Genomic DNA, 14,455 nt, shown 5'->3' with positions numbered 1-14,455 from the left:
TACTATAAAAATAATAGAGAAAAATCTTTGAAAAACAATTTTGAAGAGGGAAATGCAGTTTCAAGCAAAACACCAAATCCAAAACCACAGAAGTAAAGATTAATTTGGATACATACAAATAAGACATTTCTGCACAGAGAAATGCTATAAGCAATATTTAAAATACTGATAAATTGGGAAACAATTTCTGAAAGTTAGAGCAAAGCTCTAACTTTCTTAATATGTAAAATGCTGTTAAAAATCAACAACAGTAGAAAACTGTGTGAAGGACATAAACAGGCAATTCACAGAAAAAAATAGATTTCAAACATTTGTAAAGATTCCTAACTCCATTCATAATCAAATAAATGCCAGTTAAAATAATAATAAAAAAAATTTTAAATCTCAGATTGGCAAAGATCACCTTCGACAAAGACGTCGTGAAATAGGCATCTTATTTGTTCTTGTTGAGTGTTAATTGGTAAAACCTTTCGGAAGGCATTTAGTATTATCTCCCAAATTTTAAAAGTGTTATAGGCCCAACAACTCTATACCAATAAACTATCTTTTGAAAAAAAAATTAGTTAAGGATGCTTATTATTAGTGAGGATGCTTATTATCTCCTAAAGATAGGAGACAAGATACGAAACAAATGTCCATCCACAGGCGACCAATTAAGATGATACCCTCCTACAATTGCGTTTATGTAACTGTGGAAGAGAATGGGAAGTATTCACTGATAATAAAATGTGTATTGGATGCTTAATTACGTGCCAGGAACTGTTCTAGGTACTGGGAGTATAGCTGTAAACGCAACGACGAAAATCCCTGCCCTCATGGAGCTCACATCCCATTGAGGGGAGGCAGATGACAGCAAGATGCAGAAAAGGGTGAACAGGATGCTCATCAGTGTTATCAAGAAGAGGAAGTGGAGACACGTACACACAAATGCTTTTCTATGCACAGAAAACCTCTGGTAGGTAATAAAAGGAAGTGACTGCTACTGGAGAGGAGGACTGGAGGTCTGGGAAGAGAACTTTAGTTTCCCGTGAAAAAAAAATTTTTTTTTTTTAACTACATATGTATATTAATTAAATAGCGCGGGGGTGGGGGAATAAAGGTGGAGAACACCACTACAAGTCTTTAAAACACTGCCGGTTAAGTGCTCCGAGCCTGAGGCTCAGCTGCTTCGGTTGCAGCGCGGGGCAGCAGGTTCCCGCCGCGGACATCAGGCAAGTCGGCTTGGGACCGGAATCACGGGCGGGGCTCGGGCCGCAGAGAAATGAGTTCCTCGAGACGAGCCACGTGTGGAGAGCCGTCTGGGGAAAAGCACAAACCAGAAACAAGATATACAAGACGTGAGTAAATGCTGACGTTATACGACACGGTAGGGAGGAAAACCAGGGGCTCGGACAGCCAGTTCAGAAGTCTGCGCGGAACCTCGCACTTCACCAGAGGGCGGCCGCACTCTGCGCCTGCGCCAAACGGCAGCGCTTTTGCCGGCGTGCCCGCGGGGTGGCGCCGTCACGTCCGGCTAGCTTTCCAGGGGCCCGAAAGAGCGAAGTAACACCGCCTTTTCCGGGGGGAGAACTAGAAAGAGAATCACTTCCCGTGGCGGGGCTACGTCACTTCCTCTTAAGTGCGGCGGTTGGCCGGGGTGTCCCCACGAGCGTTCAACATGCGGATTGAGAAGTGTTACTTCTGTTCGGGGCCTATTTACCCAGGCCACGGCATGATGTTCGTTCGCAACGATTGCAAGGTGAGACGGTCCGCTGCGCTCCCGCCGGGCTGAAGCCGCGCCCGCTCGGCGCGGGGTTCCTCTGCGCCTGCGTGGCGTTTGGTCTAGGATTTCGGCACCTGGGGCTGGTTTTGCTAAAGACTCCGACCTCGACCTCCCGCTTGGGGAAGTTTCTCCTGCCGGCGTCGCGACCGGAGCTGGTCACTAGGCCGCCCTTGGGCGAGGCTGGCTGCGATGAGGTTGAGGAGCGATTCCAGCCAGCGCCGACGGGGAAGCTGGGAGTCTGTTTGCCCACTTATGCACGTGGGCCACGTTCTTCAGTTCGGTAAACTTTGTTGAACGGATGCCGGGTCAGGCATCATTGCTGAGGCCCGCGTCTGTACAGATGAATAAGACTTGGGGTCGGCTATAGTCTGTAGAGGTTGATAGAAATGTTGCATATGGCTTAATAGTACAGTTATGTATTATGAAGCTGTTGGAGGTGTTTTGGAGAGGGTCGTCTGTAGAAAGGCACAGAAAGGAAGTGACATTTATCCTGGATCTTGCGTTTTGCTTAAGAACGTGAGGAGAAGGCAGTCTAGGTGGAAGGAAAACGAACAGTTTGAGCAAAGGCACAGAGGGGAGCAGTTACTTCTCTGTTTAAGGAAGTGACGGATAGCAGATGGTGATAGAGGCTTGGGTTGGGGTAAGGCTATAAATACAAGTATAAGTCTATATAAAAAAGGTGCCTTTGTAAGCATAAGATATAAACATAAAGATACAGATTTTCCTCGACTTTCGATGGCGTTGCTTCTGGATAAACCTATTGTAAGTGAAGATGCAAATCCTAACCTACTGAATATCATATATAGCCTAGCCTTCCTTAAACATGCTCAGAACACTTAACGTTAGCGTATAGTTGGGCAAAATCATCTAACACAAAGCCTATTTTATAATAAAGTGTTGAATATCTCATGTAATTTATTAAATACTCTACTTAAATAGAGAAACAGAATGATTGTAAGTGTATTGGGTTGTTCACCCTGGTGACCTGATGGCTGACTGGGAGCTTTGGTTCGCTGCCACTGCCCAGCATCAGAGAGAGTTGTACCGCATTGCTCGCGGGGAAAGATCGAAATTTGAAGTACGGTTTCCACTGAATGTGTATCACTTTTTCATCAACATGAAGTCGAACGATCATAAGTTGGGGACCGTCTGTATAAGGCCTCTTTGTGAAAGACTTTATGAATGATACATGAATTTGCCTTTCATACCGGAATGGATCTCATTCCTCTGTTTAACATATTGTTTCTCAGAATTTGACCTCTCTTGTATTTGCTTCTGAATCACTGGACACTTGTAGAAAATACTGATTCCTGGTTTCCACCAGATCTATTGAATTGGAATCTCTGGGGAGAGAGGAAGAGGAGCTAGGAATCTATATTCAGTGAGTTGATTTTGACATGCTAAAGAACTACAGTTCCTACTTCATCACCTTATATCTGTATTCTACATGAAAGATATTGACCTCACTAAATTAGGAGTAAGGGGTCTTGCCAAAAGTGTGGGACCAAAGCTATGTTTGGAAACTTGAAAGAGCATGTAAAAGATTTTTAATTCCTGCTCTCAGGAACATGACAAAGAATTTGTAGCAATGAATGAAATGATTGTCAGGTTGGGGTGTAATTCACAGTGGGCATTATGGCTTTGTGGATGATTTGGTCATCATGACTATGATTTTTGTCCATCAGTGTTTGTCAGCTGGGTATGGGCATTAGAAGGGATGGTGGGAGCTATCTAGAGTTGGATGTTGATCTGGCAGACACAGTGGAAGTTCAAGTTGATGAGGAAGTCTATATTGCTAGCAAGGATAGTGTTGAATTAGCTGGGAGCTAGCTTGCTGTAGGGAAGACCAGTGTATCCAGAACAGAGTTGATGGGGGAAGTAAGAAGTAGAGGCCCTGAAGCACTAATGAAGAACACGTACCTCATTTTTTTCTTTGTTGATGATTCTGAAATCTTTATCTCCTTAGTTCCAGGTCTGAATTTTCTGCTTGACAGGGAAATCCTGTTTGTACCTAACAGTGAGCCTGCTGAAAGAGTGTTCCTTATTACCTCAAATCTTTTTGCTCTCTGAATTAATACTGTCATCCACCTAGACAGTTCTGCTAGAAACTGAGAGTCATCTTTGACTCTTTCACCGTTTATATCTAGCTATAGGTTCTGTCCATTGTGCCTTTGCGAAGGAGAGTGGTGTCTTAGCTTTCTTTCTGCGCACCTGCCCTCGTTCCAGATTAGGCACTTGTCACTTTTGTAGCCTCCTAACTAGTCTTTCTGCATTTATGCTCTTAGCTTTTGGGACCATCTTTCATAGAAACCTCCCCTCTTATGCTTCTCAGGTAGTTTCTTAAGAGTAGAATTAGTGTATTACTGCTCCATATTTTCATAGTTTGCAAACAGGAAAAATATACATACTCTTAAGGTGTGCTTAGTCAATGTTTGTTGAATTAGTGGCATAAGAAGGTGTTGAAGAACTTTGAGGCTCAGATGGATCATTTGTGTGCATGTTGAAGACTGAGGATGATGCCAGAGGACTAGATTAAAAGGGAAATTTGAGTCTATGAAGCTTTGTCTCACACATAATCGTTTACCACCTACCCCACCATAGATTTAACCACTTCCTTAATGTGTACTTGCATATTACTTTATACTTGATTATTGTGTATAGCTATATCCCATTGTTTATATCCTAGTCCGTTCTTTATCTCTCTTGTTTGCAAGATGAGATTTTACCACATTGCTAGACTAAGCTTCTCAAGGTAGGGCGTCATGTTTTAATTGTTCTTGTATTTCTTGCGTCTAGTACAACATCCAGCACATAGTAGCTGCTCCTTACTTGGCTATTGAATCCCCATCCCATCTCAATGACTCCAGTCTCTTCAGATAATTCATTGTGCTTTTCAGGTGACGTCTGTTAGATATGGAGTTCAAGTAGACTTGCCTGTAACTTCCCATTGGCTCTCTTTGGAACCGAGGAGACCTGGGACAAGTTCAGGCCTCTCATTAGGTATATCTCAGAAATGGGGATTTGTTTAGGAGTTATCTAGTAGATATTAAACATTGAAGGCTTTTACTTAAAAAAGGTAATAGTACTTTGGCTGAAAATACTCAAAGAAATTTTACCAATAATGATTTTATAGTGAGTTATTCCAGAAGACTACAATAGTTCTACTTTCTAGTTGGTTTGAAATTAATTCAAGGATGTAGACGTGCTTTTACTCAAGTCTCCCAGGAGAGGGCTCTCCATGAGGTCAGGGCTTAGATCAGATTGATCTAGTATTGACCATTTCTAAGAAAACTATGTCCTAGTGTGTTTAGTGACCTATTTGAAGGTCTCCATAGAACAAAGTGTATATAAAATGAAAAGTATTTTGGTTTGTGATATATGTGTGTGTGTGTGTGTGTGTGTGTGTGTGTGTGTGTGTGTGTTAGCTTGAAATGGTGATACCTTATTTTGACCTTTTTTTTTAATGGGTCACATATTCTAGGTATGATAATTCAACTTAATTTTCTTTGCCAAGATCTACAAACTCAATTACTTTTTCTCTTCAGATTTCCTCTAGTAATACACACAAATTTCAATGTGTTCTAAGACAAAGTAACAGAATGATGCATTTTAGACTTATGAGTCCCAATAAGCCATTTCAGGAGCACGTTAAATCATCATTAAATTGTAAACACTATTAAAGGATCACATCTTTTGGGATGAAAGTGAAGAATTAAAGTAGTGAAGAATCTTCCTAGTAGATCTCTGAATAAATACTTTAGAAAACAAATCTATAGCCAGTTTTAGTTGCTTTTTTGAAATTATTTTTTGCAACGGTGGAAAGAACCAAAGGAAGTTTCAGAATGGTTGTTTGAAACTTTTAACCCCCTCCCCGCTTTGAGGTATTTAGGAAGTGAATTTTGAGAATTATTCTGAATTGCAAAGAGATTTAAATAAATGACTTTCCTTAAAACTGTTCCCTTAATTCAAGATCATTTGTAAGGTTTTACTGTTATTCTATAGAAATGGTTGTTTTTAACCATATTTTTGGGGCTCTCAATCTTTAGTTGTGATGATGTTTATTAGTCAAAAAATAGTCCAATTTCCATTTTATGTGATATTTCTCACACATTTCTAAATGGTGTTGTGAGTAAGTAGAAGCAGTTGTGAGTGAGAACCATTGTTATTTCTCAGACCTTATAGTATATTTTGTCTGGTAGGATAACATCCTATGGTATAAAATTTTTTAATATTGACTTTTCACTATTTTAACACTTTTCTTGTAGGTGTTCAGATTCTGTAAATCCAAGTGTCATAAAAACTTCAAAAAGAAGCGCAATCCTCGCAAGGTCAGGTGGACTAAAGCATTCCGGAAAGCAGCTGGTAAAGAGCTCACAGTGGTGAGTACGGTTAGCTCTCAGTATAGTTTTTACAGTTTCCAAATTTTAAGTTTTGGGTGGGAGATGTGATTTAATTAACTCTAACAAGGCTTCCTATAGAATGGTTAATGAGTGACTTATTTGTATTTGGGTTTGGTAATCTCATTCTCACATGATCTCCAAAACCATAAATCTGTAGAATTCTGAAAAGGAAAAAAATTCCTAATCTAGTTTGTAGAAGTGATTTTTCTTATTCTCGAAAAAGTATTTTTAGCTCTTGCAACAAGGGGAGAATTATTTAGATGGATTGAAGTTGGAAATTGCTACTTAGGGATTTTGAAAGGAGGTTAAGAGATTAAAAGGTTTTTGACTAGCCGTGAGGGCTCAGATGAGGTTTGTAATGGACTCATTTATCAGTTTCTTGATTTCTTTAGCAGGACTCTGTGTCTGAGAGCAGAGAGCTTAGTTCATAATGGCAGTGTAAGGAGGAATAGTGAGGAATCAGGGGTGAGGGAGTTCCATGAGGCGAGCCCCCACCATCATATTGCTGTTAACTGAGTTGGTGTGAGGACCTGGTGAAGCTTATCTGCACTCGAGCCTTAAAAAGGGACGAGGGGCAGCTGCTGCACAGGCTACCTTTGAGGGAGGGAGAGCTTTCAACTGTCCCCTCCCGCCAGACTTCCTCTTCCCCCAAACCCATGACTCTTTCCCACCTCACCACTCCTTAAAGGCAGTATCTAAGTAGTTGCTACAAAGCCCTTTGCTGTCCGTCTCGGCACCTGAGGTTCTTCAGTGAACATAAAGAATATTTTTTGACAACATGTAAGGCCAAATCATAATTGTCACAAAAGTAATTTTCACTATGGAGAAATAGATATGTAGAGTCTCAAATACAGGTGGCAACTGTATGAGTGAAGAAAGGATGCCGGGTCGTAGTCATTTGCTGGTGACCAGTTACCTTGTCATGGCTGAGGTTACTGTGATCTGAACAGAGGCATGTGTATATAAATGAAATAGCCAAGTGCAGAGTTAATGCTGTTCCATATGCCTGAGTCTGATAGATTTGAAAACTAAGAAATATCTGTAGTTTTTCCAAAATTATTTTGCATGTTTTGAGATAAATAGGATTGTTAATTGTCAAAATACCAACTACATTTGGAGGGGACTAAAGAATTTCAGGGTGAAGCTTACGTCATGCAGAGTAGTACCATATTATTTGAAGATATGTAGTTTCAACTCTGTGCTGTAACAAAGGTTTATAGGTATTGAAATATATAAACATGCTAGGTATTTTTGTTGAACCATATGCAGTTCTCAGTGTTTGACTCTTTTTGATCTATGGGAAAAGGCAATTTCATATGGCTCAATCTAACATGAAGTTTTCTGGCTGTGAGTCTCATCTAGGAACAGGAAATTAGGGAAGCTTTTTTAGTTTGTTTATAATCCCCATGATTGTTATAGGCCCGTCTGAGGGATGGGGGTGATCCTCTCCCCTCCCCTCCCTTTGAGAATCACTCATACATAGAGAGACATTTTCAGTAGGGCTGTCTTGTACATCGTGGTGTTTAAAGGAGAAAAAGTTTGAAAACTTGTATTCTCTGGGATCGCCCCGGGGGAAATCTTAATATGTGCCCGTAGCTTGAAACACTTAGAACTTTTGTGAAAAGGAGAAAAAGTTTTAAGAAATTCTTCCTTTCTACCTCTCTTAAAACCGTATTTCTCCTCTTCTTACAGGATAATTCATTTGAATTTGAAAAACGTAGAAATGAACCTGTCAGATACCAGCGAGAGCTATGGAATAAAACCAGTAAGTCACAAGGACTACCGGGAATTTTCAGGAGACACTGGTTTGGGATATTACCATAACTTTAATATCAGTTGGTTGTTTAAATATTAAATTTCTTCTTTTAATCAGTTAGCTTTTATACTTTTATCCTTATTTTAATGGCTCTGTTGTATTTGTGGGGTTTTTTAATAAGCTATCCCAAATCCTTTTCAGAATTGGCTGATGTATCCATTATAAAAATGACATAATTATTAAATTTGATATTATTTGAAGTGCCTACACAGAAATATAAAAACATTCAAATATCTGGGGAAAAAAATGGAGATGTAGAATACTTTTGGGGGATGAGTGTGGCATAGTTAAAATATACAAAAACCTAACACACTTTACAAGTTTAGATAATTTGGTTTAGGGATATAAATATTGTTTTCTGTATACCTAATAAAACGTAGTGATTCTGTAAAGTTAAAAAGTACAGCATGTAAGGTGATAATTACAGATTTTCTAAGAGAACTTCTAAGTGCTTGACTTGGGTAAAAATGAAGCTATAGGCTACTGAAACTAAAAGCAGTAATGTTTAATTCTTATCTACCTACCTACCTACCTATCTCTCTGTTTTGTTTACTTATTTAAGTAAGCAGAGGCTTTAATTTAAAAAAAGTCTCATATGTAGTAAAACGTAGTTCCTTAAGCTAGCTTGTAGATTCCACTATGTCTCTATGTGTGTTTGAGGCCCTTGGCCCTGCCTTTTCTCCTTCCCCCATGCCTGCTTATGCAGCCTTTAGCCATTTCTAGTCTTGGGTGTGGAGGTAATGTAGTTTGTTAACTAGAAGTCTCTAAGACTTGGAATTCTACCAACTTTATTGGTCTCTAATGGATTATTGGCAGGGCATACTTTTCAACACCTTTTCACCAGTTAGTCCCAAGACTTCAGAGGAAGAGTTGGAAAGTTATGGGCCTTTGTAGTAGCATTTGACACCCTCTAAAGCCTTGTTTATCTTCCTGAACTGTGTGGAAAAATCAGAGTCCCATTTGGGAATTGCCTAAGTATTCTGCCCCTTGGTGTGCTTGTTTATTTGGTTTTTTTCTCTTTTTAAAAAATAAGGTATTTCCCCTTCTGTTTTGTAATTAGAGGAGGATTTAATTTCTGATTAGCAGTTGGTTTTATTGGGTTTATTTAGTAAGGAAATAACACTGATTCAAACTCAAGGATTTCTAAAGAGATTAATAGGATTTTTAAAATTGAGATTATAATTGACATATTAGTTTCAGGTGCATAGCACAATGATTTGATATTTGTATATATTGTGAAATGATCACCAAAATAAGTCTGGTTAACATCTACACCATACATAGCTAATTTTCATAGGACTATTAAATTGATTCCTAAAGGTACTCTTGGCAGGGACATTATTGGAAGATCCTAAAGCATTTCTGGACCCCATTGAGTTTTATTTCACTTTGGCCTTTGTTTTCTTTTTTGTTACTACTTGAAGATAGCAGCTCCAGACCATTTTTACCTATAACTACTTTTATTTGGTGGGTATTCAGCTTGATATGGAAACTGAGGTACATATTTTAGTCATCTGTGGATCTTCAGTTACTAAGATCCTCTGTGCTGGTATCATGATGTTTATGTTGTTCCTGAGAAATACTGTGTGCTCTCTAAGATGTTGTATCCTTTACCAGTAACCACTGACTCTAGCAAAGATGAACAGGGCATACACAGTCCCTGATCTCTGTGCATTTTACTGAGTACTCTATTTTATTGTTTCTTTTAGACAGTAATTGGTTCGGGTATTATCACAGAGTCTCATTCATTTGCCCCACTCAGATCCACAGACTACACTTTAAGAATCTGGATTGGGAATTGTGCTATTTAGTATGGTAGCCACTAGCCACAGGGGCTACTTAGCAATTAAAATGTGACTAGCCTGAATTGAGATGTTCTGTAAATATAAATTACATGCTGGATTTTGAATACTTAGTATGAAAACAAGCATAAAATATCTCAGTAATAATTTTTTATATTAATTACATGTTGAAATGACAGTACTTTGGATATGTTGGGTTAAACAAAATGTTATCTTAAATTTAATTTCAAACTGTTCCTTTTTACTTTTTTAAAAAAAATGTGGCTACTAGAAAATTTAAAATTACATATGTGATTTATCTTGTATTGGACAGTGTGGATACAGATTCTAGAGCAGTTGGACTCAACTCCCTTATAGCCCAGGCTCCTCTACACATTTTCTGAAACAGTTGGATTTTAGTGGTTAAGAATGTGGCAAATTGATTGACTGGTTCATTTTACCAGTATTCATCATGTGCACATCATATCCTAGGCACTTGAAGAAAAAGTGGCTTTTATGACCAGGAAGGTAGTGTCTATTTATGGAGATGACAAGCTAAGAATGGGATTAATTGCCATTAATCCAAGTTCTCTGTAGAATAAAATTTGAAAAGCGTTGGACTGGTTTCAAGTACAAGGAAAATTTAGTAGTAGTAAAGGCTTTTGCAAAATAAAAGTTAGAGAAATGATACGTGGGAAAGAGTCAACAGTGATATCACCCAAGGGTACATACCTTTGTCAGCTATTGTAGTAGGAATTGTTTTTTAATAGGAATTGTTTTTGCAGTGAGTTTTTGTTTAGTTTAATCCACTTCTAAGTCACAGTAAAGTAGTGATTGTTAAAGCTCCTGTTGGTTATAATCATCCTGCTTGAATACACATAAATTTGTTAACGTTTATGAATTTTTTTGTAGTTGATGCAATGAAGAGAGTTGAAGAGATCAAACAGAAACGCCAGGCTAAATTTATAATGAACAGGTGAATATTTTAAAATATCTTTATTTTTACGTCACTTCAGACTTTCAAAAACTGGCAAGATAGTATAAAAAAGTCTTGTATATTCTGTTAACATTTTGCCAAATTTACTTTAACTCTGTGCGTAGTAAGTTGAAGACATGATGCCTTTTCCTCCTAAGTATGCTTTAATATATATATATATATATATATCCTAAAAATAGTATGTTCTTTTTCTCTGGGTTTTTAAAATTGAGGTATAATTGACACACAACATTAGTTTCAGGTGTACAGCATAAGAACATGCTCTTAATAACCACAGTATAGTTAAATCAGAAAATGAACACTGATAAAATACTATAGACCTTACTAGGTTTACCTGTTGTTCCAATAAATGTCCTTCATAGCAGCAGAAAATCCTGGATCATGCATTGCATTTAGTGGTCATATCTCCTCAAGCTCCTTTAATCCAGACAGTTTCTCACCTTTGTCTCAGATGACATTGGCACGTTTGAAGAGTACAGGTCAGTTATTTCATAGAATGTTCCCCGGTTTTTGTTTGATGTTTTCTTCGTGATGAGATTCAGGTCCCTTTGGCCAGAACATCATAGAAGTGTGTCCCCTTTAAGCACCCCAGCAGAGGTACCTGTTGTCCCTTACTGGTGATGTTAACTTTCATTGCTTGGTTAAAGTAGTGTCTGCCAGTTTTCTCCACTGGAAAGTTACTGTTTTTCCCCCTTTTTAATCAGTACATATCTTGAGACACATTGAGACTCAGCAAAGAGCCTGCTACTCCTCAAACTGATACCTACTGGTTTTTGCATCCATTAGAGTTCTGCCTGAATCTTTTACTACTGTGATTGTTGGCAAATGGTGATTTTTCTGATTTCATCATTTCTTCTCCGTTTATTAGTTGACCTTCTTATCTAAGAAAGAGCATTTTCCTTTTTCCCCAGTTCCAAAATTTATTCTTTTATTCATTTATTCACATCATATCTGTGTGTATTCATTAATTCTTATTGTATTCAATGAGTTATAATTCTTTGTCATTATTTTGATGTTCTAAGTACCCCAAGTTGGCCAGTGAGAATTCCTTTAGGCAGGCTGTGTGTCATTTTGACAGTTCCTCACCATTCTTTGAGTCCTTTCTTGCTTTATGGCTAATGAGCTTTTCCCTGCCCCAGCTTGGAATTGACTGTTTCTTTAGACAGGGCATCACTTTTGATCTAGTCACCATAAAAGTCATAGAAAAGCATGCGTCAACAGCTTTCTGGCTTTAAAATTTTTTTTTTTTAAAGCATTACAAAAAAGGACCCAAATGCTTGAGAACTAGTCTGTTAGCTTTTTTTGTTGAATGTCTTGTGTTTTGTGCTCTTGTAATTACTGAATGATTTAAAAAATTAGCTAACACAGAGACTACAATCTTTCTCCTCAAATAGAGAACACAGACACTTTAATAATTAGAGATTCTTACTCTGTGTAATCTCTGAGACTTGTTAATTCTTTGTTTCAATCACATCCCTTCATGCACTGAGCAAATATCTTTTCAACCCCTGTTTTATTCCCGACTGGGTGCTAGGAATACAGTGAATGAACAAATTGGGAGTGCAAGAATCATGTTTAAGCTAATTAGGAACAAGAAATGAATTGTGTTCCCATTGCTCATTTGTGTGGCTAACGTAATACAATTTTTAAAAACTAGGAATTAATGTCTTTTAAAGAGGTTTTAGTAACTGAAATTTTGGCCTTAATGTGTTTGATCCTAGGTTGAAGAAAAATAAAGAACTACAGAAAGTTCAGGACATTAAAGAAGTGAAGCAAAACATCCATCTTATCCGGGCGCCTCTTGCAGGTAAGCACTGCATCATGCAGGCGTCCTCTGCCTTAAGTAGAGAAAGGAAGAATCTGGATTGTTGTGGTCCATGTGATTGGGTGCCAACCAGCTTTTTAAGGTTGAATCTTTTCATGTAAATGTTCTCCCTCATTTATGATATGACTGTTTATAAAAGTAATTTATTCAGTGTGCTTCCCAGTTCCAGTCGATTTATTGCATATGGTGTTTCTTTTCTCCCTTCATAAAATCCTAGCTTCCACAAAATCCAAGTTAATCAAAACAATTTTAGTAATAATTTAATAGATGATTTTGCCTCATACCTGTTTTGATTAAAGGATAATATTTTATATTAGTAGCTCTCAAACTTCATTTGGTGTGGGAGTTACTTGGGGGACTTAGTATGTAAACATAGAGGTCCAAGCCCCTTGAGTTTGGACCTCTGTTCTTTAGTAGCTCTCCAGGTGAGTCTGATACTTCAGTTTGAGAACTACAGTTTTGTATTAAAAACCCTCCTTGTGCTTATGTAACTTACAGTTAGGCACTCACTTGGGCAGTTGCTTGTGTGCATAATTTCTTTTGTGAGATGCTAGGAAACCACTTTTTGCTCAGCTGGTGCCAAGTACAATCTGTTAAAAGGAGAGAAATTTTGGTGAGATTTAGCTATGCCTAAACCTTAGTAAAGTCAAATCCTATAACCACATATTGGGTAGATTTATGCAAAAGTCCTAGCTAGATTGTTTTTGTACCAAATTTAAAAAAAATAGACAAAATTATGGAGCATTGTTTCACATATAGATGATATGGACTGACAGATACCCAGAAAACAATAGGAATGAACCATTGTTATCTAAGTTTTTAGGTAACCCTCTGAGGTAGGTAGTACAGTGTTAAGAGCAGAGACCCTGGTTCAAGGTGGCCAGGGTTCACATCCCAGCTCTTTGTCAAGAGTTTAATTTCTTTCTTTCCCTTTTTTTTTTTTTTTTTAAATAAAGGCAAAGGAAAGCAGCTGGAAGACAGAATGGTACAGAAATTACAACAGGATGTGGACATGGAAGATGTTTCTTAGAACTCTTACTGTCTGTAACCATTTCTATAAGTGCATCTGGAAATCTCCTTTGGAGACATAGAACTTGTAAATTATTGATTTTTTTTTTTCATATAAGGTCACTCATATGAAAGGGGATTAAAGTACTTCCCTCCTACATTGCTATCTGCAGAACAGCAGATACGGATGCTAGATTGCATCTCAGTGTTAAGCCTTCACTGAGAAATACACTTTTATAAGTCATGAAAATTATGCTTGTAAATACAGAAGTGAATTGTGGACATAAAATGGTCATGCCATTTGGTTAATGGCACTAGGCAGCATTTATGTAATAATTAATGCAAATTCATGACGAGTAATATATAAAATAAAATTTTCATTGCAGTAAAATATTCCTTTTCTAGAAGGGATACAGCAAGGAACTAACAGTCTGTATGATAATTAGCCTCTAGTAATTTCTTTTGATTTTAGTACTTCTGGTTTTGGTTTATAAGCTTCTTAGAAGAACATAATGGTCTAATATATTGAAGCCTAATTATGTTGGACCATTTTGACCTGGTTTTAACTATTATGATAGGCATTTGTGGATGTTGGGGGTGAGTTGAATAGTCTGTTCCTGAAATGGCACTATATAATTTCTACTTTGGAGAATACTCACTTCTAAGTTGAGATTCCTAGTAGAATAAGCTTTATTTTTCTAGGGGTCCAGTACCTATTAAAATTTTTCGTGTGGTTTTCTTTTTAAAAACTCCTTAATTGTTTGTGGAAAATTGGACGTATGGGTAGCACATTATAGATTATTTACACATAAAATTGTTTCTGAAGTAAGTAAGTGCCTATGTATTTATTATTTAAAAGTACTAAA

General features: G+C 37.7%; 1 protein-coding gene and 1 long non-coding RNA gene across 2 annotated transcripts in view; one reads left to right on the top strand and one right to left on the bottom strand.

Annotated features, from left to right (window-relative positions):
• LOC309626870 overlaps positions 1 to 14,455 on the bottom strand; it is a 604,516-nt gene that overhangs the window by 136,489 nt on the left and 453,572 nt on the right. The window lies entirely within an intron of this gene.
• Positions 1,584 to 14,418, top strand: RSL24D1 (ribosomal L24 domain containing 1). The gene is made up of 6 exons (XM_082388197.1): positions 1,584 to 1,738; positions 6,028 to 6,141; positions 7,855 to 7,927; positions 10,672 to 10,735; positions 12,478 to 12,563; positions 13,538 to 14,418. Exons 1-6 carry the CDS (start codon positions 1,658 to 1,660, stop codon positions 13,609 to 13,611), a joined length of 492 nt encoding a protein of 163 aa, XP_082244323.1. The 5' UTR covers positions 1,584 to 1,657; the 3' UTR covers positions 13,612 to 14,418.

Source organism: Balaenoptera borealis (genome assembly GCF_965194805.1).
Source record: "Balaenoptera borealis genome assembly, chromosome: 3".
In the NCBI taxonomy this organism is placed as follows: domain Eukaryota; kingdom Metazoa; phylum Chordata; class Mammalia; order Artiodactyla; family Balaenopteridae; genus Balaenoptera; species Balaenoptera borealis.
This window is presented reverse-complemented; position numbering and strand designations above follow the sequence as displayed.

Bases quoted from the DNA above. Each gene is read 5' to 3' on its own strand.
- RSL24D1 (XM_082388197.1), top strand. From the start codon at position 1,658: ATGCGGATTGAGAAGTGTTACTTCTGTTCGGGGCCTATTTACCCAGGC. The intron at 1,739-6,027 runs GTGAGACGGTCC...CTTTTCTTGTAG, and splicing joins TCGTTCGCAACGATTGCAAG to GTGTTCAGATTCTGTAAATC. The intron at 12,564-13,537 runs GTAAGCACTGCA...TTTTAAATAAAG, and splicing joins TATCCGGGCGCCTCTTGCAG to GCAAAGGAAAGCAGCTGGAA.